Consider the following 23,621-nt stretch of genomic DNA (forward strand, 5'->3'; position numbering starts at 1 on the left):
GCGAGCACACGCAAAGTGCGCTGCGCGGCGCGGCCTTGTGCGAGCATGCTGCGTGAAGTTGGCACTTGTAATGCACAATTTATTGTCTTAAAACTTGAATGGAATCAGGGGTGCCGATTTATGTCTGTGCCAGTGCGTGCCCATGCTTGCGCATGCCCGTCGCCCAACCCATCCCCCGATAAAGCGATAAAGCTGACGCAAACGCACCATAGGAGATTTAACAGCGACCTACACACACACACTTCACACACCACTTCAGTTCGACAGAATAGGAACAAGCGACCGAAGCATGCTGTAAACCACACTCATCTCAGCAACATAGTCAGTCTGTCACTCTCTCTCTGATACCGCTCAATGCACAAGTGTGTTTACTCACTACGTCAGCAGGGTAGAGTGCACTGACTCATGCAGCCAATCAGATTGGGCTATGTTTTGATCAACTCGTTTTGTAACCCGGGGCCGCCAGCGGGCCTCGGGTGGAGGAGTTTGCTATCAAATCAATGTAAAGAGACTCGACCCCGCCCAGCCCACAGCCTAGAGCCCAGAGCAGAGCACCCACGGGGAAATGAGGGGAGAGAGAGAGAGAGAGAGAGAGAGAGAGATGCCTGTGACAGTCACTGAAGTTTCGCCAAATGAGGGTGGGGCTGGGGGGGGCTGCGTCAGGAAGGTGCAGGGGCTGAGGCCGCCACCAGGGGGGGCTGCAGCCCCGGCAGCTCCCCCTTTCCAGCGCGGTTGAATAAAGGATAACTTAACTTAACTTAACTTAACTTAAGAGATGAGGCATTACTCTATCTCTCTACACCTGTGCCTTAGCTGTCTGTGCAGACCGGGGAGCTGGGGGCGGGGCCACACCCCCTTCATTGTCGCCTCGAGCCAGTCTCCCCCAAATCTCGCTACACAGAAATCTCCTCCACACACATCTCGCCAGGAACACACTGTCAACTTCACTAACCAACTTCACCATGCCGAATCAGCCCTAGATCAGAGACTTAGGCCCAATTCCAATCCGCCCCCTAAAGACTCAAGCCCTGAACCCTCAGTCCCTCTAATGGCCGCCATCTGAAAGTGGTTGAGTCATCAAGTGTGGAAGGGATCCACATTGGATAAATAGGAGGATTGGGACAGCAGAGCCCTTTGCACTTGACAAGATGATGTTGACTCTGGCAGGTTTGGGGCTCGCTATATATTGTTTATTGTCAAGACGCTTTGAGGGATAGATTCCCTGATGAGTCTGTTCTCATCCAGGCTATGGCTCTACAGAGTGGACAACAGGTCATTTAAAAATAAATGTAGCCTACTGCAAAATCTGCAATCTGCAACATGTGTAATTATAATTAAAATAAGCATAATAATGACATGTCACCCAACATTATACACGTCAATACTGTACAATACAGATTCGGTAAAACTATTTCTCATTCATCAAAAAAGTTGTGGATTGCAATTGTAATAGAAATGATCGATGATTATTCTAGGATTGTGTAAAATAACTACTTGCATTCCTCTGATATAATATTTTTGTCTAATCTGAAATCCCTATTAATGTAATGTTTCATTGTCAATTAAGGCATTCCAGCGCACTCGCAAACACTGCGTTCGTTTCGCGCGTGTGTTCTTTATTTTTTGACAGATATTTGCAGCCTTCCTCGTTTATACGTCACAACGCTATGCATTGTGGGCAATTCCCTTTCCGTAAGTGGCCATAGCTGCTCCCTTACGGTAAGGGGGCAGAAAGGGCTCACTCTGAGCCCTCATTCACTTTGCGATTTCAGCGTGGGACATCCCTAAGCCCTCACTCCCTTCACGTGAACGCGCCTCTAAGGGGGTGAGTCAGTAAGGGGGCGAATTGGAATTGGGCCATAGACAGCCACGCCTCCAACTTCACCATGCCGAATCAGTCCCAGATCGGAGACAGGTGTGAGAGCAGAGAGGGGGGGAAGAGAAGAGCACCCCACAGCCCAGCTCCACCAGATCATGCCACACGGACACTTCAACAGAACGTAAGTTATGACTATAACTATGGATCTATGAGACCGAACGATGACCGTCACCACGGTCTTACAAGTGAATGATGCGCCGCTTCTCCTTAATCTCCGAGACATTAATATCAACAAAGTCAGGTGACTGACCTCAGGAGGCCGGACCAGAGGGCGGAGCCTATAAATACCTCCAGGAGTCCGCGCCGACTTCCTCCAGCCTGGAACGCTTCATCCCGTTCCTAGCGACAAGAGATGGTGACGGTCATCGTTCGGTCTCATAGATCCATAGTTATAGTCATAACTTACGATCTATTTCGACCTCACTCAGACCGTCACCACGGTCTTACAAGTGGATGACGCATACCATCAAGGTCGCCAGGAACAGAAGATTCCAAGCCGTCACTTCTGCGTCCAGCAGCTGACAGTACAGCTGACCCCACCGGTGCTGGCGCCGCCACATTGACTCTGTAAAAACGAGAAAAAGTGCATGGAGCACTCCATGATGCTGCTGCACAGATCTCTGCCACAGAGACCCCTTTCAAAGCTGCCCAGGAAGTGGCCATACTCATAGTAGAGTGTGCCACCAGATCTCTAGGGACAGGCAGGTCCTGCCCACTGTAGGCATGAGAGATCGTGTCAACCACCCAGTGTGACAACCGCTGCTTAGAGACGGGAAAGCCCAGTTTGTTCCCACCATAACAGACAAACAGCTGTGCGTGTGAGTGCCGCAAGGACTGAGTACGTGGCACATAAGCCCTTAACACCCTTACTGGACACAATGTCTGCAGGTCTATGCTGTCCCCCGCTGAGGCGGGCTCTGGCTTGAACGAGCTGATTTCAATGACTTGATTTACAGTCTGAAAATTCACGACCTTGGGGAGAAATGAGGGATTGGGCCACAGTGACACCCCGGTGTCGTCAGCCTTCCACCTCAAACACTGTTCACTAACTGACAGAGCATGTAACTCACTTATTCTCTTGGCTGAACACATTGACAAGAGGAACAGCGTCTTAAGCGAGATAAACTTAAACTCGGCCTGCTCAATAGGCTCATACGGAGCCCCAGTCAGCGACCGCAACACCAAGGTGAGATCCCATGATGGAGCCCTCAGCACCCTGCCCGGCCGCAGCCGGTATGTGCCCTTGATGAATTCTGACACCAAGCGGTGTCTCCCCACAGACGCACCTTCCACTGCTTCATGGAAGCTGGAAATGGCTGCTGCATATACCTTAACAGTGCTAGATGCCCTCCCTGCGTCGAAGATCGACTGAAGGAAGCGTAGTACCCCCTGAACAGGGCAGGTGGATGGGTCCAGCTGCCACTTACGACACCAATCCAAGAATACCTTCCATTTCTGGCTGTAGCTAGCTTGTGTGGAAGGGGCCTTAGCGCTACGTATTGTATACATGACAGCTTCGTCTAGCCCAAGAGGGAGGGGCTGCGCAGCGGCCAAGCCCACAGCTTCATTGCCGCAGATTTGGCATGCCAAATCCGACCCTGTGCCTGGGACAGAAGATCTGCCCTGACTGGCAGCGGCCATGGTTGGCCGTGGACCAACCGGAGGAGAACTGGAAACCAGTGCCTCCCCGGCCACCTGGGAGCTATTAACAAGACCCTGTAGTGCCCCGTGGCCACCCTGTGGAGTACATGGGGGATCAGAGGCAGCGGAGGAAAAGCATACAACAAGCCTGTTGGCCACTCTTGAGACAGAGCATCTGTTCTGCTCCAGGGCACCCCCTGAGGCCTCATCGAGAACCAGTTCTCGCAGTGAGTCGACTCTACTGTTGCAAACAGGTCCATCCGAGCCCTGCCGAATTGGGACCACAGCCGAGCTACGACCTCGGGATGTAGCCTCCACTCGTCCGGGAGAGGGCCTGTCCTGGACAGGAGATCTGCCGCTTGATTCTCCACCCCCGGGATATACATTGCCCTGAGAGAGGCTAGGCGGGGAAAGGCCCACAGCTTCCTGGCCACCTGGAGACAGCGGAGAGACCTGGTGCTCCCCTGGTGATTTATGTTGTACACCGTGGAGGAGTTGTCTGTCCTCACTAGGACATGTCTGTTCCTGATGAAGGGGAGAAGCTCCACCAAGGCCAGGTGGACCGCTCTCAACTCCAAAACGTTGATGTGCTCGCCCCTCCAAGGAGGCGTCCACACACCCCGTACCATCCTGCCTTCCCAGACTGCCCCCCAGCCTGTTAGGGAGGCATCTGTGGACACTACTGTCCTGCGTGATGGGATGACCCCCAGCGGAACCCCGGCTGTCAGAAAGGCCTCGTCTCTCCAGGGGCGCAGTGGCCCGACGAATGCCCCCGTCACTCTGAGTCTCACTCTCCGGTCTCGTTCTGGATGGAGATTGAAGGCGTTCACCCATCTCTGCAGCGGCCGAGCCTTGAGAAGACCCAAGGGAAGCACCACTACTGCTGCTGCAATCATGCCTAGCAGCTTCTGAAATTGCACCAATTTTAGCTGTCTGCCTTGACGGAACAGCTCGACCTGAGCCAGGAGTCTCATAACCCTCTGCGGGGTGAGCGAAGCCGACATCGTGAGGGAATTTAAGGACAGACCCACAAACATTGTATGCTGTGCCGGCTCGAGACTGCTTTTTCTCAAATTCACCTTGAAGCCGAGCGCTTGCACGTGATTGATGACCCTCTGCGTGTCCCGCACACTCTGACTGCGACTTGGGTCACAGATCAGCCAGTCGTCCAAGTACGGGAGGATCTTCAGGCCGGCCATCTGCAGTGGACGTAGAGCTGCTGCCACCACCCTGGTGAACACCCTTGGTGACAGAGACAGGCCAAATGGGAGGACCTTGAACTGGTAGGCTTCTCCTTGGAACGCAAACCGTAGAAATGGCCTGTGGTTTGTGCAGATGGGGACGTGAAAGTATGCGTCCTTTAGGTCTATGGAAGTGAACCACTCTCCTTCCTCGATAGACTCCACAATCTGTTTGTTGGACAACATTTTGAAAGGCAGAACCTTTATTAAGGCATTTAGCCGCCTGAGGTCCAAAATGGGCCGCAGGCCGCCATCTTTTTTTGGAACTATGAAGTATCTGGAGTAGAACCCAGTGCGCTGTTCGCTGCTGTCTACTCTCACAATGGCCTGCTTCTGCAGTAGGGTTGAAATTTCTTCTGCTAAAATTTTTGCCTGGATTGAATCTCTGACCACGGTCATACCGACCGTGGAAAAAGGAGGGGGTCGCTGCCGAAACTGGATTCTGTATCCATTTGCCACCAAGGCCAGTACCCAAGGGTCTGACACACAGGTTTCCCAGCTGTCCAGGCGCAGCTGAGACACCGGTTCGACGGCTGACCCCTGTGTCCTAGGTGAGGTTCCCCTGAGGCCTTGGACCTCTGGGGGGGCGGCCTCTCTGTCTCTGGGGCGTTCCCCTGGAGTACCCACCGGGCTGGTGCCCCTGCTGGCGCTGCAGAGGGCGTTTTGCACCGCCACCCAAGGTTGCAAACTCCACCCCCTGTCGCCTGCCACTCCCCCGGGACCATGAAGACTGGCGTGGGGGCTGAGATCCGCTGGCCCCATACCTGGCACTAAATGTGCGCCGCACACTTTCCCTAGTGCGGCGTGATTTCTCCGCTTTGTCCAACACTCCATGAGAGTCTGGGTGAAAGACATTGCCAGGCACCACTGGCATGATTGTGAGATCTCTCCTCATATTGTCTAGCAAAGTGGTCTGCGCCAGCCAAACCTGCCTGCGTGCCAGCATAGCGGCTGACATCGATGCACCAATATCCCTAGTAAGTTGACTATGAACTACCAGGCCGTGTCCACCAAATCCCTGGTGTCCTGATCCTCAGGGCCAGTGGTCTTCCTAATGGCTGCCAGCAGAATCGCCAGGGCATTGCCCGACCGGGCTGCACGTGTGGCCGCATCGTAGGCGTGACACACCAACTTGTCTGTCTTTTGACATTCTTTAACTGGGCAACGAGGGTTAGCGGTCACTCGCTCCGGGCCGAGTGACGTCAGGGCCGCAAACTCCCCCTCGACTGGTGGCATGTTCGCCAGCCGAGTCTCTAGCCCATACTGGGACTTGACTAGTCCGCGACACCCAGAATTAAACAGTGGAGCCCTGTCTGGATTGTCCCACGACATTCTGAGCATGTTCAGATAATCCGGAGCCGCCGGGATAGCCACTGACAGCTGGGCCCGGTGAATACCGGCCCAAACGCCATCAACTGGAACCGGAGCCTCCGCCGGTATGTCCAGCCCCACAATTTTGGCTGCGCTCACGCATTTGGACACCACATCCATGGGTGAGACCCCACTGCCGTCCTCACTGCCACGAGCCGACTCCGTCGCCCGCTGTGAAGACCCGAGTCTGTCATCTTGTGACGCATATAAATCGAGGACATCTGGGTGATCCTGCCCCTCGCTCTGATATGTGGGCAGCTCAAGGTCGGCAGACCCCCCTTGGTCTTGAGACTCTGGGGTTGCCACCGAGACCGTGTGACGGCCCTCCACAGCAGCAAGTCTCCCTGAGAGACTCTTGATTGCTGCTAGGATCTCCAGCTGGATGTCCCCATGCTGTGGCTGATCCTCCACTGAGACCCGGCGCCGACGAGCCGGACTACCCGACCTCTGCCCACGATGTTGTTCAGGCGAGGCCTCACGTTTCCTGTGTCTCTTACTGCGATCAGAGGAGTGTCTGGCCTGTCCCTTCTCTTCTCTCTGTCTTTTGGTAGGTGGCTGTTCCGCCGCCTTCTCCAAAAGTACGGCTCTCTGCCGCCGTTCCTCCAGAGAGAGATCCAAGGCCTCCCCGCAAGGGTTGTCAATGTCCTCGAGGACATGGTCCAAACCGAGGCAGGGGGGACATTCCCGATGGCCATCCTTGGGGTCCATCCGACCACCACAGCCATAGCACTGATAGGCCATTCCCCCACCAGCTCGTTGTAGCTGGGGTACGGAGGCGGCACTAGGGTCCCCCTGTGCACAGGGGTTGCGGACCCACAAACACTCTCACCCAATGGTGTGTGTTGTTGTTGTTGTTTTCCAGGTACTTTTTCCTGTTCCTACCCCCACTCTGCAAAAGATGGATGTAGAACAACAGTAATGAACACAACGGCTGTAGAACACTGCTTCTACCTGCCGTTTTATTTTTTATTAATTAATTAATCACTTAATTAATTATTATATCAATATTGCTTAATCAATATGACTGTAAGAGCCCCACTCCCTGTGTGTGCACAAGGAAGGGCAGAAAGCACCGAAAATATACTTTAACTCTTTTCCAAGCTTACCTACTTTCTTCTAAAACAGATGAATCTGTAGCTATCTTATAGCTGCTCGTTACCTGCTTTCCCACCAGGTGTAACAATTAAGCCACCTAGAACGGAGATGTGTTACCAAACATGAAACACTCTCAACAATACATTTTGCTTTTCCAGGTGTAACCAACCTAGAATGGAGATGTGTTACCAACATGCAACACTCTCAACAATACATTTTGCTTTGCCAGGTGTAATCAATTAAGCCACCTAGGCTGGAGATGTGTTACCAAACATGAACACTCTCAACAATACATTTTGCTTTGCCAGGTGTTAAACAACCTAGAATGGAGATGTGTTACCAAACATGAAACACTCTCAACAACAAATTTTGCTTTGCCAGGTGTAACCAATTAAGCCACCTAGAATGGAGATGTGTTACCAAACATGAAACACTCTCCCGCAAACATTTTAATGTGGCTACGGTTAACTTACCAATGCTTTTCCATTTCCAAGTTAACACCACACAGCATAGAAACCACTTACAATCCTCAGGGGCCGCAGGCGCCTGCATCAAGTGACGGATTGCACACAGTGGAATCATAAGAATCATGGTACTTACCACCAGTCTGGGATAAGCGAGAAAGGCAAAGAGGAAGTCGGCGCGGACTCCTGGAGGTATTTATAGGCTCCGCCCTCTGGTCCGGCCTCCTGAGGTCAGTCACCTGACTTTGTTGATATTAATGTCTCTGAGATTAAGGAGAAGCGGCGCATCATTCACTTGTAAGACCGTGGTGACGGTCTGAGTGAGGTCGAAATAGATCTGGGCTTGGCTGTTCAACCTGCAGTTTGTTTGAGCGACAACTATTATGCTAAAACTACTCCATTAAATGGGCTACATACAACCCTGACTACACGACTGTCTTTACAGAGGTACGTTATCTAAAAGCCAGTTTTTATGCCTCCGCCGGCGATAGCCAGGCCGGAGGCATTATGGTAGCCTGGGTAAACCCATCCCCCACGTGACCTGCTCTCAGACCTGTTCTCAGTCACTATGGTCTGGATTCCCACCATTGTTAAACGATTTCCTGCGGTTGTTGCCCCCCCCCCGATAGACCGCTCCATTACGCAACCATCATCCAACCAGTTTAGTGCACAGAGCACATGCGCAGTGCAGCAGATGGCGTCATCACTCTGCGACCTTTGTTGTTAGCGCATTAGCTAACACTTTTCATTTCAGTACTGCTAACACGCAAATGGTTACAACCAGCTACAACCAACCAAGCCCCCCTCCGCCCGAAATGTAAACAGACTCAGAGCTGGCCTACGGATCGATGTGTGATTTCCAGGTAAGAATATGTTATTCACAGGTATATGCCACACTATATATTATCTCAGAAACTAGCGTAATTGTGTTTGGTAAGAAAGACATTCGATAAATGACTGACTTTTCCTCATCGGCTGTGTGGGGGTTAGCTAGATTACGGGAGCATTTAACGATCTAATGAATTCTAGAAAAACATGTCAGAAGCTAGCTAACGTTAGCCACGTGTAACATACAGTAACTGCTACGTTTGATATTATTAGAGCTTCCAAGAAGAGAGAACATCGCCTCTGCCAATGACTCCTGTGACGGTGGTCAGGGAATGAACAGGACAACTGTCTACACGGACCCAAACCTCGATCCCTGCTGCAGATGGCCGCAGATCTGGAGAGATATTTGTGGCTGTGAAGAACAGTCATCATCTATACAGTTATCAGGGACACGCTGTCTTATCTGCATAAATCATATTGAATAGTACCAGACAAAACCTTCAAAACAAATCAAGCTCATGCAGGGTGTCGGGCAGCAGCAGTGCATCGCGCACCCCTCTGGAGCTCACAGAGCTCCAGGCTGCCTCCGGGGCTCGACTCTGCTGCAGCCCGAGGTCGGGTGCAGGGATGTCGGGCAGGCAGCAGTGTATCGCGCACCCCCTCTGGAGCTCACAGAGCTCCAGGCTGCCTCCGGGGCTCGACTCTGCTGCAGCCCGGAAATGATCGTGGACTTAATGTTAATCAAAAACGGCCACACTCATAACGGTAAGGTGTGTTTGACCTAGCTAGAAATAACGTTAATGCACTCGCATTTCAGCGTGGTTACAGATGTAGCTGACGCTAGCTAGCTACAGTAGATTTTTGGAGGCTATAGCGTTAACGTGAATGTCATGATAGTGAGCGTAGTGTTATACTGTATATTATACATAATCCAGATCATATTCCAGATGCAACCTAGCTAGATGTTAAGCTCCACACTGCTGTATGAGTACAATCAAATCTATCAAGCCTTGATATCATATTCCAACGTGAATTCAGCTGAGGGGTTCGCTCCAGAACGAGACTGTTGCATTCAATATTTGTACACGTGTTTCTGACTTGGATTGATTAATCAAAATTTTCAAAATCTTTACTACTGTACTGTCCATTAATAATGACATCAGGTGACAAGCTGAAATGTCAATTCGTATAGCAAATCTAGGTAAATTTCAGACTTTAACGTAGTGTCTTGTCTGAAGTGAATACAAGTGACCTATATTTTTCAATCCTGTCTTTGAATAAAAGTTGTACATTGTGTTATACTTGAAAACCATGTCTTTGCTTCCTTTGTGTTCACAATTACAACAAATCTGTATGGTTTATCTGTTGGCATTAAACCGTGGTATTTCCTTGGGTGATATTCCATATTTGTCATTAAACCTAGCTGTTCACATCTGCATTTTATACAAATTGGGCTAAATTTGCAATGATGAATCAAAGCCACGTGAGATATTAAGTAGCCTACTTTTATTAAAAAACAAAATAAAATGCAAAGAGAGGTTTCCTTCTCTAACTATTGGTGCGTTCACAAAATATTTACACAATGAGATTTTTTTATAAATAATCTTTAATAACGTGGATAATGATGACATCTGCAGCTGCTGGACGAGAGACAGAAGAAACTACGAAACCGAAGATTGGAGCAGAGGACATGACTACAGAGAAACTTAACCGACCAGCACTCTGCTTCAATCAATGAATGCTTATAAATAAACCATACACATGAGAATTACCGTTAACGTTACAGCATTTAATAACATAAATATGGTGATATCTGGTGGTCTGAAATTACTCTATCTACAGTAGGGTAACTGGCTCCTATTGTGTCTTATTATTGTAACGTTTGAATCAGCGTTTCATAGCTATAATAGCCTAATGTTACAGTAGCCTGGATGACGTTAGATAATGCTACCCAGCCTTCCAGCATTTATCTTCCATAATGCATTAAATCATAATCACAATGCTATGAAGACATTAGCTGATCACCACAGAGCTGCACAGACAAGTTTATCAGATAATTTCGCCGTAAAATGTGTCCAGGTGATCAGCTCTGAAGCCCCGGCTTGTATGGTCCGCTAAAATCCGATTTCGATATAGGTGTTATTTTGATCAACAGACCTAGCATCACATTCAGTTTAAGGATCCTTATGTGGAAACATTTTGAGAACCACTGTTTTGAAGTACTATTACTATAGCTGTTTTCATTCTCACATGACAATACAACAGAAGAGTATCAAACAAAAACATTTTTATTCAGTTCCATTCAAAAAAGTACAATTTGAGTATGAACAGTACAACATGCAGTACAGTATGGAAAGAATATGAAGTTCTGTTGGCTGCCATTAACCTCACAAATCAACCATTGCAGCCGGACTGGTCATTTGGTTCAGCATCAACATGGGCTGAGAGATTGAGTAGGCTAAATAAACAATACACATGAGAATTACAGTTAACGTTACAGCATTTAATAACGTTAATTTTCGTGTACCCGATGCCAGGATATTTTGTCACTTTGTTTTCATCAAGTTCTCTGGACTTATATACACAAGCTCACAGCGTCCTAACAGGTTAACGTTATAATCTCAGAAGAGATTGAGTAGGCTAAATAAACCATACACATGAGAATTACCGTTAACGTTACAGCATTTAATAACGTTAATTTTCGTGTAGCCGGTGCCAGCATATTTCGCCACTTTTTCTTCATCAAGGCCTCTGGACTTGCATACACAAGCTTGCAGCGTCCATGTCCTTGTCTTTATCATTCACCCCACCGATCTGCAACGCCTTGATTCCCAGATTAGAAGCCTCGCGTATCTGGTCCTCCAGGTTACATGCTGCCACTCCGACGTGCTGCCACTCCGACGTTCTGCCACTCCGAAATATCGGCACTCAGAAAGGGGGTCTATATTCCCCGTTTTTCACTAACCTCTCCCAGCCCCCACGCCAAACCTAACCTCCCCCCATGCCTAAACCTAACCTCCCCCAGACCCTAACCCAAAACCTAACCTCTCCCACCCCCACGCCTAAACCTAAGGTCGGCATTGCGGCTTCTAAGGTGAACGACCGCCAGTCCGAATAATGGAAGTTAACGTTCGGAGTGGCAGCATGTCGGAAAGGCAGAGGAACCCCGGTCCTCCATTAGCGCATTTAACGGCGACACAACAATACAGTAGCTGTAGCTGTTCATAGCCATAGCTAGTAGCTAGCTCGGGAGCTATGCTTTGGAAAGACCAAAAGCTAATGGCTAGCCGCTGCAGCTGTTATACGTCATTGACAAAGACGCACTCTCTGATTGGCCGATCACGGCAGGACTGATGTTGGCAGTCACGCCGTCACTCATTGGCTGCGGGTCTGCGTGGGTCTTTCAATCGCCCCAGAAATCGATTTGAATGGCCCGTTCGCTAGACGATAGTGACTGGGAACTGAGAGAGCAGGTCACGTGGTGGCTGGGTTTACCTAGGCTAGCATTATGGATCCGGGTTGTCCGTACGTACGTACGTACGTACGTCTGTACGTATATCCGTCCGATGTTCGTTAACGTGATATCTGAGGAACACATTGACGGAATTTCATCAAATTTGCCTCAAACATCGACTTAGACGCAAGGATGATCTGATTAGATTTTGGTGATCAAAGGTCAAAGGCCAAGGTCACTGTGACCTCTCGAACACCATTTTCAAGCTTGTTAACGTGATATCTCAGGAATCCCTTGGTGGAATTTCATCAAATTTGCCTCAAACATCGACTTGGACTCAAGCATGAACTGATTAGATTTTGGTGGTCAAAGGTCAAAGGTCAAGGTCACTGTGACCTCACACACCCAATTTCCAAGCTCTGTTTTTCTCTCTATTTTTTACGTGATGAAGGTCTGATCGACCGAAACGTTGTTTAATTAAAGTTTGCCAATTACTGGATGGTGTGCGGGAATTCTTTATCTTCTACTTATGGACCCTATCCTCCGACGCACCTATCCTTAAGACTGTGAGGGTGTGCATCGGCTCTTCTTTCAAGTTTTAAGCTCTGTAACGCAACATCTCAGGAGCGCCTTGACGGAATTTCTTCCAATTTGCCTCAAATGGCGATTTGGACTCAAGAATGAACTAATGGCGGAGGCATAAATTCGCGGTGCGGTCGGTCTAGTTTAGTTTTGTCTTAAACGTGACTAGGGGTTGGTACTCTGTTTAATGCTGTCGCAAACTTTATTCCAATCCTGGGCACCCGAGTATCTAAAATAACTTTTACCCATCTGACTACTAATCCTTGCCAGCGTCAGTACGTGTCAGGTAATAAAAGAGATACACAGATACAACTGGAACACAGATATACAACTAAAAATATCAAATTTTACATCAGTGTACTGATGACTCCCACTCTACTCAGTTGTGGGCTTTCTGTGTTTTTGCTGTTGTTATATCGTTTTATATTGCTTTCATTGTGTGCATCTATTCTACACCCTGTGTGTGTACCAAATGCTCCATAAGAGACAATAATGTTTGGATTGAACTGCTGTAATTTCAGTGTGACTACACCGACGTCCCCACTGTCATCTTCACACCATTGGAATATGCTGCCTGTGGTCTTTCTGAGGAGAGAGCCAATCTAACATTTGGAGAGGCCAATATAGAGGTACACACACACACACACATGTGCGTGCGCGCTCTCTCCCTCCCTCTCTCTCTCGCAGGCACACACACACACACTCTCTCTCTCTCTCTCTCTTTTACCATTACACACACACACACACACACACACACACACACACACACACACACACACACACACACACACACACACACACACACACACACACACACACACACACAGAGTTAAGAAGAATGCTCCCCTCAGAAAAAGCTTGGAAAAAGGTACCTCACCCTAGTTTACTTGCTTACTTTTGCTAAATTCTTGGGATCATGATTATGTTATTTGATCCCACAGATACAATACAGATACAACAATTCAGCCAAAATAGCCTGATATTGCTGTTTGACATACTTCAGACTACATCAATTACATAAAAAGGGTCTGTCTGAAGGCATTTGTTTGTTTCTGACTCTGGGAAAGTGGGAAAAACACTCAAATTCTCCTAAACCACTGTATCTCTGAACTGTGTCTGTAACCAAATCACACACATTTAGGCTATATATGACATTTTTTTCTTCACTGAGCCTCCCCTGAAATTGTTTGGAGCCCCCCTGGGGAGGTCCGCCTCCCACTTTGAAAACCTCTGTATATAACATCACCTTATCTTCTCTCTTTGCAGGTGTATCACAGCTACTACTGGCCTCTGGAGTGGACTGTACCTGCCAGGGATAAAAACTCCTGCTATGTTAAAGTCATCTGCCACATTCCCGATCATGTGAGCAATAATTTAGCTTTGTTTGTTGTGGTGTTTCAGTTTCAGGTTACTTTATTTGTACCCATTAGTAGATTTGGTTTTGCAGAGAGACTCAAACATTTTTAAATCACAGACAGTAGACAAACATAAGAGTCCAATCATAAAAGGGCAAAGAGCTTAGAGTTTTAATCATCACCATATGACAAAATGCAAAACGATAAAATCAAATAATATAAATATATAACTATGGGGACCCCCAAGGGCCTTCTAGAGGGTCCAAAAAATAAATTAATAAAAATCCCAAACCCCATCGTTTCATTCCCAAAAACAATTTGGCTATAGTATGTAGAAGAATGACCACTGCCACCCAGATCATTTCCACTGCCATCTCTCCTAGCCCAATGCAGACAGTCATCATGGAATTCCAGACAGAACCCAACAACAAAAGCCAACACCCAACAACAAAACTCCATGCAAAACCATGTTCATCTGAATAATGGCTGCTGGATTGGATGGATCAGGCCGTAACATAAAAGTGACACTAGAGCAAGGTTGTAAAAGGCAAAAGAGTGACATTTATTTTGTGACACACTGTGAAATACACATTACAACAGTGAAACTGGAGCCAGCCAAGATGTAGACACTAGGGAAACATTGACTTCAGGGATGCCAAAAGATAAAGAGACAAAGGAAACAAACAAACTAATTACTTAACCCACTAACTAACCCCTACACGAAAATAAGTCTCCAAAACATAAAAGACATTTCCTAAGACCTAACTCCCTCACAAAAGAAACAGGAGGAAACAAAACTACAAACAAAATGGGCAGTTAACCCCTTCTGCTTCTTAGAAGGCAAACTGATTTACAGGGTGTACACTGTAAGTGATTAAGGATGAACCGAGCCAGTTAACCGCTGTAACTCTCTGTTGTACACAGACTAAGTTGACCTGTGACTCACCAATCAGCTATGTATGTATGTATGTACTGTATGTATGTATGTATGTATGTATGTATGTATGTATGTATGTATGTATGTATGTATGTATGTATGTATGTATGTACGTACGTATGTATGTATGTATGTATGTATGTATATGTATGTATTTATGTATGTATGTATGTATGTATGTATGTATGTATGTATGTACAGTATGTATGTATGTATGTATGTATGTATGTTTTTCTTTTCTTTTTCTGATTTCCCCCCTTTTTTTCTCCCCAATTGTACCTGGCCAATTTCCTCCTCACTGTACCACCCTCTGGGGATCTGGGGAGAGCCAAGACTAGCACCATGCTTCCTCTTGACAGATGTGCAGTAGCCAGCTGCTTCTTTACCACATGGGAGGATCACGCTATTCCCACCTCGACCAGGCGCCCAGAGGAGGCGCTAGTGCAGCGACCAAGGCTTCCCTCCCCCAGACACAGCCAATCGTGCATGTATGGACGCGCGACCAAGCCGGAGGTAACACGTGGGTGCGAACCTGCGACCCTCGTGTTGGTAGGCAGGGAATCTACCGCTACGTTACCCGGACGCCACTCACCAATCAGCTTACGAGACCATTTATATTTCATATAAGTTTTCTTTTGATTTATGCACCCCTGCTCTCTGTTGGTGTGTGTCTACATTTTGCATTGCATGTTGGGAAATAAGCCGATTCGACCGTATCTAGTAGCATCTTTTGGACTAGGAGGTGCCCGCCTGTGTCTCTGTTGGTCTTCTCTCTTATGTTCATTCTGCATTACATTTGAGGAATTCCCAAGTCTGATAGTATCTGGCAGTATCTAATCACATCGCCCAGTTAGCAACTAGGTGCTGATCGCTAGAGACATGCCCATATAAATTGATGGCCCTCGCACCACATGAGATATCTGATATGACATCTCAGATGTAAGATAAATGTTGTCTTTCCCTTAGGATAGTTAGTCGTAATGATTCAAATTGTGTAACAGATGATAGCTCGATACTCCACCAACCCCATCCCTGTGTTTTTAGCATGGTTTTTAGCTGATTCTACAAATTAGTTGGCACCTGCTGAAATGGCTGCAATTCAAAATAACAACTCCAAGCTGCTAGTACCGATGTTCTCCACTGAGCTGCACTGTAGATGTTGTAGTACTGGTGACTTGGACTCGGACTTGGGACCACACTCGGATATGACTTGGATAAATCACTTGGATAAGACTGGTGACTCATACTTGGACTTGGACACTGAGGACTTGGGACTTAACTCAGAGATGACCTTGGTCACTCAGACACAAACATTGAGAACTCAGGACTCGACTTGTAAATGTCCTTAGTGACCAGAGGTGTAGTGCTATCTAGAGAAGTGGGGGAACGCACCTATATGAGGAACATCTGCACACGCACAGGATTTTGTGGCGAATTCTGGCGATGCAAATTGCAATGGGGTGATTAACGCTAACTTTTGATTCAACCGCGTTGAAAAGAAACACGCTTTTAACATTGTTTCTTCATGCTTGTAAACGTACCTTTTTAGCAGCTGGTCCGAAAAATGAAAGGATGTTTGGCTGCCTTTTTCATCTTTAGTTGTTATAGTGAGGTACTGGGGGGGAAAAATATATTTTGATGCTGAAAAAGCCAGTAGCTGTTTCAGTATAGCTTTTATTAAACTGAGGTTTCCCCCGCGCTGTAGCTAGCTGTAGCTAGTGCAGTAGCCAGGAATGTTTCCTTTTCCTTCAAGCCACGAGTTGATGCTGTGTGAATCATTCAGCCCACCTTAAATATAGTTAAGGTGGAATGTTTCCTTCTTTCTTCAAGCCGCGAGTTGATGCCGTCTGAATAATTCAGCCCACCTTAAATATAGGATGAATGACAACGTTGCCAAGTTTCACTCGTTTTATTGGCTAGACATGCACACACACACAAAACACCCCTTGGAGAAGTATGGGAACGCCGTTCCCCCGCGTTCTACCGGCACTACACCTATGTTAGTGACTCAGATTTGTACTTGGAATTTGAGAACTTGGGAGTCGACTCAGACATGACCTCGATAACTACGACTCCGACTTGAACCAATTAGGTTTTAGCACTTGACTTGGTCATGACTGGTGACTCAGACTTGACTTGGTCATACCGGGGTATGATTTTCAATACCGTTCAATATCGTCAAAAATACAGACGCTCCTCTTTCTATTAAATTGAATGAGGGAGAATGAGATGCTGCATTGAGGTGACGTTCTAGTGCACAGCACATGTCAATAGAGGGCAGTCTCTATTGGTGGAACAGGCAGAGGCAGCACTGTGCGCAGGCGCAGCTGAGCTGAAAGCTGAGAGAAAGATGGCGACTGAAGGTGCCGGGGCGGCTGGACTCTTAGCCTAAATGTATTTATATTTTTAGGTCTATTTATTTTTATTTTCTATATGCCATTTGTAGGCTACTTTTTTTTTTTTACCTTATTAATAATCATGTTTCAAGCAACACTATATTGTTTAATACCACATTAAATACAGGTCTGCCCATAACGTTTAATTGCCATTCTCATAATTTGAGGACATTTGTGAACATTGTGCATGCAAATTACAGTTTTCTGAAACATAGATGTTGCAACCTTTTTTATTGATGGTGTCCTGGCTTTCTGTCAATTTAAGCCGTCAGACGCCATAGACTTCCAATGCGCACAGTACTGGCTGTCTTCTTTGGGACTTACTTGCAGCTCTCTCTCATGCAGATGAAGAGGTGAATGTTTGTTTGATATACGGAGTGTGTGTGTGTACAGCGGCCTCGTTCAAAGTTCAAATCAAAATAACGTAATGTAGGTCCAAAAGGTTCAATATGGATTCAAATATCAAACAATTTAACGATATAATCAACTTAAAGACGGTGCGGTCCGCGGTGCGGTTGGCAACTGTTTCTCTCTGGCGTCTGTTTCCTGTGTCGCAGACCTGGTCTAATTAACCTGTCACCGCTGTAACACGTATAATATGTCATCTGCTGGTGTCTCACTCTCAGCCATTTAATTATAGCCAAAAATACAAATAAAATAAAATGGCTCCAACAGATGGAAAATACAAGATATAAATGTATTACAATAGGAACATTGGAAAATTAGTTTGGATGATAACTTGACCAACCCCCCTCCTCCCCCCCCCCCCCCCCCCCCCCCCCCCTTCCAAACCCCCTCAACTAATGAAACCAATACCGTATACCAGGGTATGAAGTCAGGAAGGTATGAAGGTATGAAAAAATAAATACCGCCCAAGCCTAGACCTGGGACTTGCTCGGACATGGCCATGGTGACTTGAACTGGGACTTGAACATTGAAAACTTGAAAGTCAACTTGAACATGACCTTAGTGACTCAGCCTCGGACATTGAGGACCTGGACTCGTCTCAGAAATGTCCGTAGTGAGGCTACTGGTATCTGTGACTTGAACATTGAGGACTCAGGACTTCACTTGGGACTGGACTGTAACACTGCATCATACCGTGTCTCAACAGGAGCGTGTGGTTGGTCTCCATGTGATGGGCCCCAACGCCGGCGACATGGTCCAGGGCTTCGCTGTAGCTATGAAGTGCGGCCTAACCAAACGACAGCTCGACACCACCGTGGGACTCCACCCCCTGTCCGCCCAGGTCCGCCTCCCGCTTCCTCTCGGCCTCACACAAACAGCTGCACTTTGGTAGTACCTTACCCTGGCCTGGGTCGTGTGTCTTACCCTGGGTCGTGTGTCTTCCTCCAAGTTAAAACCCCAATCAGTGATTCTCTGTTATCTGTTGATCAGGTAGAGGAGATTCTTTCTCTCTCCATCTCTCCATTCACTGCCATTATATGGCGAAACAGTCTGAAAATCACACTTCTAGCACATAAACACAAACGGCAGATTCTGACTATATATATATATATACTGTATATACACTATGAGGGATAATCAACGACTGTCAACTAGGTGTACGTTAAACGATTTTAATGCACGACGTGGAGGCGAAAAACTGGTTGCCTCCACGAAGCGCATTAAAATCGTTTAACGCACAGCTAGGAGTTGATTATCCATATTATACCATGGTCATTTGCCAATAATATGAAATAGAAGCATTCATGAATTTTTGGTGCAAGTTTAGCAAAAAATCTAAAGTTTCCACAAGCCATAACTCTGTTTACCTAGCAACACTTGGGAAACTGACTAATACCTGGAACAATCGTTACCATCATCCCATCAGCTTCTCATGCAATGGAAACGTTGTTGGTTCTTCCAGTAAATAGGACGAATCTTGGATACGAGCCGGTATGGCTGAAGTAGCGAGTTGAATATAACGTTAGCTGTGCTGTTTGATTAAACAGCTGTGCAGGTTGGGCAGCGGATCAATTTACAACATGTAATTAGACTTGAGCTGGACTAGTGTGCATTAAACGGTTTTAGCACACACCTGCTGGCCAATCAGAAAAGAGTATTCATCATGGTATAAATATATAAGTGCTGTACTGTATCCACTGGTGATTCCAGTAAACATTCACTGCTGACATGACTGTCTTTCAGAGGCTCATTTTAGAGTGACTTTGTAAACATTTAATTTGATTAAGAAGCTTCAGATAATTTCTGACAACCAAGCTGTGACTTACTGGTTTAATAGCAGATGTGGGATTTGTAAACAGCAAGGACGACAGTGAGGCATAGGGTTTTGTTAAGGACATAAACTAGCTTCAACCACAGGGGGGCAGAAGTGAGTGATTCATGATCTGGGGAATCCCATTGCCAATATTATGCCAAAGCCCTAGCATTAGCTGACCAATTAATCCTTAAATACAGGAAGTGCCAAACCTCTGTTCCAAGTGGGCTTAAATATGTTTTTTAAATATATATAATCTGTTTTTTATAACCCCAGATAAATTCCAAAATGATTGTATCTAACTTCTTTTAAAAATCTGTAGTGATCAAAAGCGGCAAGTTTTGAAAGAAAAAAAAATAAGAAATTTTGGTAAAGATACCATCTTAATGGCATTCACTCTACCGATCATAGAAGGAGACGGAGTCCTCCAGTATTCTATATTACGTTTTAATGGTTAATTTTGTTTTTTTGATTTTAAGACCTAGATATGTGATATAAATATAATCCCGAACAATCTGAATGGGGCAATCCTGTAAAGCCATATATTTTGTCCAATAAACACAAGTTAGCTAGAGTGAGGATCAGTGTATTATGAAACTAGAAGACCTATAGATGGTTTTCACCAGAGCGCAACCCCACAGCACTTCCTTTTTCTCAGCATTTGGCAAACTGCAGAAATATTCACTCGACATCGTTACTTTTGTTTTCGCCGCTCAGCTGTATAGACAGGTTTCACGGAATGGTCAGTCCTGCACTTGAATGTTTTTTTTCTCTTTTATGTCCATAGCAAACACTGCAACAGGAAGTCAGCGGGGGTTCAATTTAGAATGTTTTTGTTGTCAAGTTAAAACCGTCTATACCGTGCTCGCTTGTCAGGAAGGATAAATAACATTCCAAAGTTAGGCAAAATTTTGGCGAGGCAAAAACTGGCACGGCCATTTTCAAGGGTCTCTTGACTGTTCACTTCAAGATATCTGAATGAGAATGGGTTCTAAGGGGACCCACAAGTCTCCTATTTACAGACATGGCCACTTTATGCTAATACCATGCAGCCATTTTAAATGTCAGCCCTAATTAGGCTACTATAGTGTCATACTGTTATGATAACTTGTGCTTTGTTCAGAGCTTTCTGACAATTATTTGAATAAAGAGCATTATTTTAAAGTTGAAGCACTTACTGAAAGTTAGCTGGTCATTTTAAAATGCCTGTGTTTATTAGGACTAGGCCAGTCTTGCTACTGTTGATTTTCTGAAAGCTTTTAAGATCAATTACTTGAAGAGAAGGCTATAAATGCGGTCAAATTGAGTCCAAAAGCAATTTGAATAAAATTATCCTCTTGTTTAAAAGTACAAGTGGAGAACATGATTAAAATTGAAATGTGTTTATCACTATGAAACGGAAATGGTCTGAAGTAGGTGGAAAAGTTTTAGAATACAAATGGTTCCAATGGCATCTAAGAGTAGAAATTTGGTAGTACGCATGCTTAATTGGTGTTACAATTATGAGGGCGTCCTTGGAAAATGTTCTCCCCTCTAAGTGGTCCCTGGCCCCAAACAGTTTGGGAACCCCTGTATTAAACATAATGAGTTTCACAAATGTAACACTAAAATCTTAATGTCAATGGAACAAAGAAAATATAAAATATGTTAACTACCAATTACCACCAATACATGTGACCTCCTTGATGTCCTGCCGCACTCTGTACTGTGCTGTGAGCTCAGTTCTGAGATACTGTATTAGCCGTCACGTCTTCTTCAAAAAGCTCCGCTGTCTGGGGTCGAAGCCAGAGCCACGCTTTCTAATGAGTTCTCCTGCCCCTATCGCTGCCTCTCTGAATTATTCATGGCCACTATTTAATAATCCCTGTCCCCGTTCCGTACTCCTTTTGTGACGCGAGCGGGTTAATTCTACTGACGCTTTCAAAACTTGATTCTGATTTAATTAATAGCAGGTTCAATGGAATGTTAAACGGAGGTCACTGATTGGTTTCAGTGGCACATCAGCTGAGAAAGGATTTATTATTATTATGTATAATGGCAGTCAGATAGATGCATAGATAGATTGATACATGGATACAGAAGCGTCATGCCTATTGCCCCCTCAGATTTTTGAGAGAAAACATGTTTTTTTTTTTATAAACATAGACTATAATATTATAGGCTGTGTATGGTAGTTGAAACATAGTTTCAAGTTGACGTTTATTTATGTTTGTAGTTAAAACAAAAACATAAATACTGTATAGGCTACATACAGAACAACACAAAAGGCTGTTATTTACCCTTTGTCGCCACCTGGTGAGTAAATATATATGTAACTAAAACCATTAAAATTGACAACCGGTCCGCAACTTTTTTTTCCATGTATCTACCGGTCCTTGGCACAAAAAAGGTTGGGAACCCCTGCTCTAGACTAGAGGACACCAGATGAGACTAATGGAAGAGAAAATATTTCTACCTTCTGAAAAGGCAATACCAGCCAAAATAAACATTGTGTTACATTGCTTTGAAACGTGTGGTCTCCCTTTTTTGTCAAGTCCATTGAGCCTGGGCAGTGGCAATGTACTTAGTCTGGTGATTATGGATCTTTCCAGGAGGCTGAGCAGTTTGGAAAATAGCCTTATGGTTACACCTGCTCAGTCTGTTAATTTAAAATTAGATATTCCTCTAAATCTGGCCAAAAATTCGGCGCAAGAGTTCGCCCCCTCAGATTGTTGGCTTGCATGACACCCCTCCATGGATATATGATTGATTGATTAGATAGACTGCTAATTGAAAAACGAGAACACTGTAATCACCTCCCTGTAATTATATTCTGTATGTTAAAGAATTAATCATCACTAAATCACATTGTTGGAGCTGTGAACAAGGGTGATATTGCTTCTATATAGTGAAAAGCATTAATCTTGTACTTAGTTTCAAAAAATAATAAATTAAGTCCTGCCTCTGCTTCTAGAGGCAGAAAATCATTGTTGCTCTGCTCTCTATGGGCAACTTTCAACTGTGCTGCACCTGCACTTCTCACCATAACTCAGGCAGTGATGTGAAAGCAGGTATTTGGCTTTTTTGGCAGCATCAATGCTTTGCGATCTGAAAATGCCATCCCCAGTAGAGTTGGGTGATCCATTCTCACAGACACTATTTTCTCGGACTCCTCCCCCCATTTACTGCATTTACTGTCATTATGTATATTTCTTGTTTTTAGGTGAGATTTCTAGATAAGCCCGTAGTGGGTTTCTATCTCACCTGCACATGTTTTTTTTAATTTCTTTGTATACATTTTATTTTCTGTTTAACCCGTTTGCTTTTAAAATGTGCAAATAAACAAACAAACAAACAAACAACAAAGCTTACCCACATCTTTCAAACTTGTGTAACAGGGGGAGAGACTGGCCGAGGCATAAGTGTTATTAAATACCACTCGCATACGTGCAGTCGATACTTTTTACATGACAGAAGTTCAACTTTGACGCCATTTTTCTTCTCAACTCTTGCAGGTGCAGTAAATCACTCGACCTATTGGCACATCGACACACGGCGCAGTGGCCCAAATCAATACAAATCACACTGACCATGCGTTTGTCTCTCTACTCCTGTAGGTGCTGACCACACTCACGCTCACTCAGCGTGCCTCGGAGGCCATGATGGTGAGAGGAAACTGCTGAGGTTAGCTCCCCCTGCTGTCAATCACAGGCAGCAGTAAAGACAGCGGGGAGACGCATGTGATGATGATGATAACCTGCAGAGGGAGTGACAGGCGGCAGGATGGCGACCGACCGTCCAATGACGTCTCTGCCTGAAGCCTGACGTACAGGTGGGCGGGGACTGATGCTCTGCTGCTGACACGCTTCCTGTTTTGTTTATTTCTGTGCTGCTTTGATTGTTTTTTCCCCCTTCAAATTCCTTCCAACTATTTGATTTGTTAATAACTTTGAAACATACCATTGGTGCATTTTTACCCCGCTCTACTTTAAAAGAAAGATACGAGGCTCCCTTTGCCTTTGAAACTCTGTAAGCTTTAATATAGCAGAGTTTTCAAAAGGCTGCTGGAGGGTGATATGTCTGGGATTTGGGTTTGAATCCATTAACATGGAGTAAAAGCTTTATATTATTGCTATATTTTAGCTTTAAGATGTATAGTCCATGTTTCTGCTGCTGTG

General features: G+C 45.8%; 1 protein-coding gene across 1 annotated transcript in view; it reads left to right on the forward strand.

Annotated features, from left to right (window-relative positions):
• LOC310799745 (thioredoxin reductase 1, cytoplasmic-like) overlaps positions 1-23,126 on the forward strand; it is a gene marked incomplete at both ends in the record, with an annotated part of 50,719 nt that extends 27,593 nt beyond the window's left edge. The window contains 4 exons of the mRNA XM_083662342.1: positions 13,077-13,184; positions 13,822-13,917; positions 18,358-18,492; positions 23,061-23,126. Of these exons, the coding sequence (XP_083518468.1) occupies positions 13,077-13,184; positions 13,822-13,917; positions 18,358-18,492; positions 23,061-23,126 (405 nt within the window). The remainder of the gene's footprint in view (positions 1-13,076; positions 13,185-13,821; positions 13,918-18,357; positions 18,493-23,060) is intronic.
• Between the last annotated feature and the right edge of the window lie 495 nt (positions 23,127-23,621).

Source organism: Poromitra crassiceps (assembly GCF_964638095.1).
Source record: "Poromitra crassiceps genome assembly, chromosome: 2".
NCBI classification, from domain to species: Eukaryota; Metazoa; Chordata; class Actinopteri; order Beryciformes; family Melamphaidae; genus Poromitra; species Poromitra crassiceps.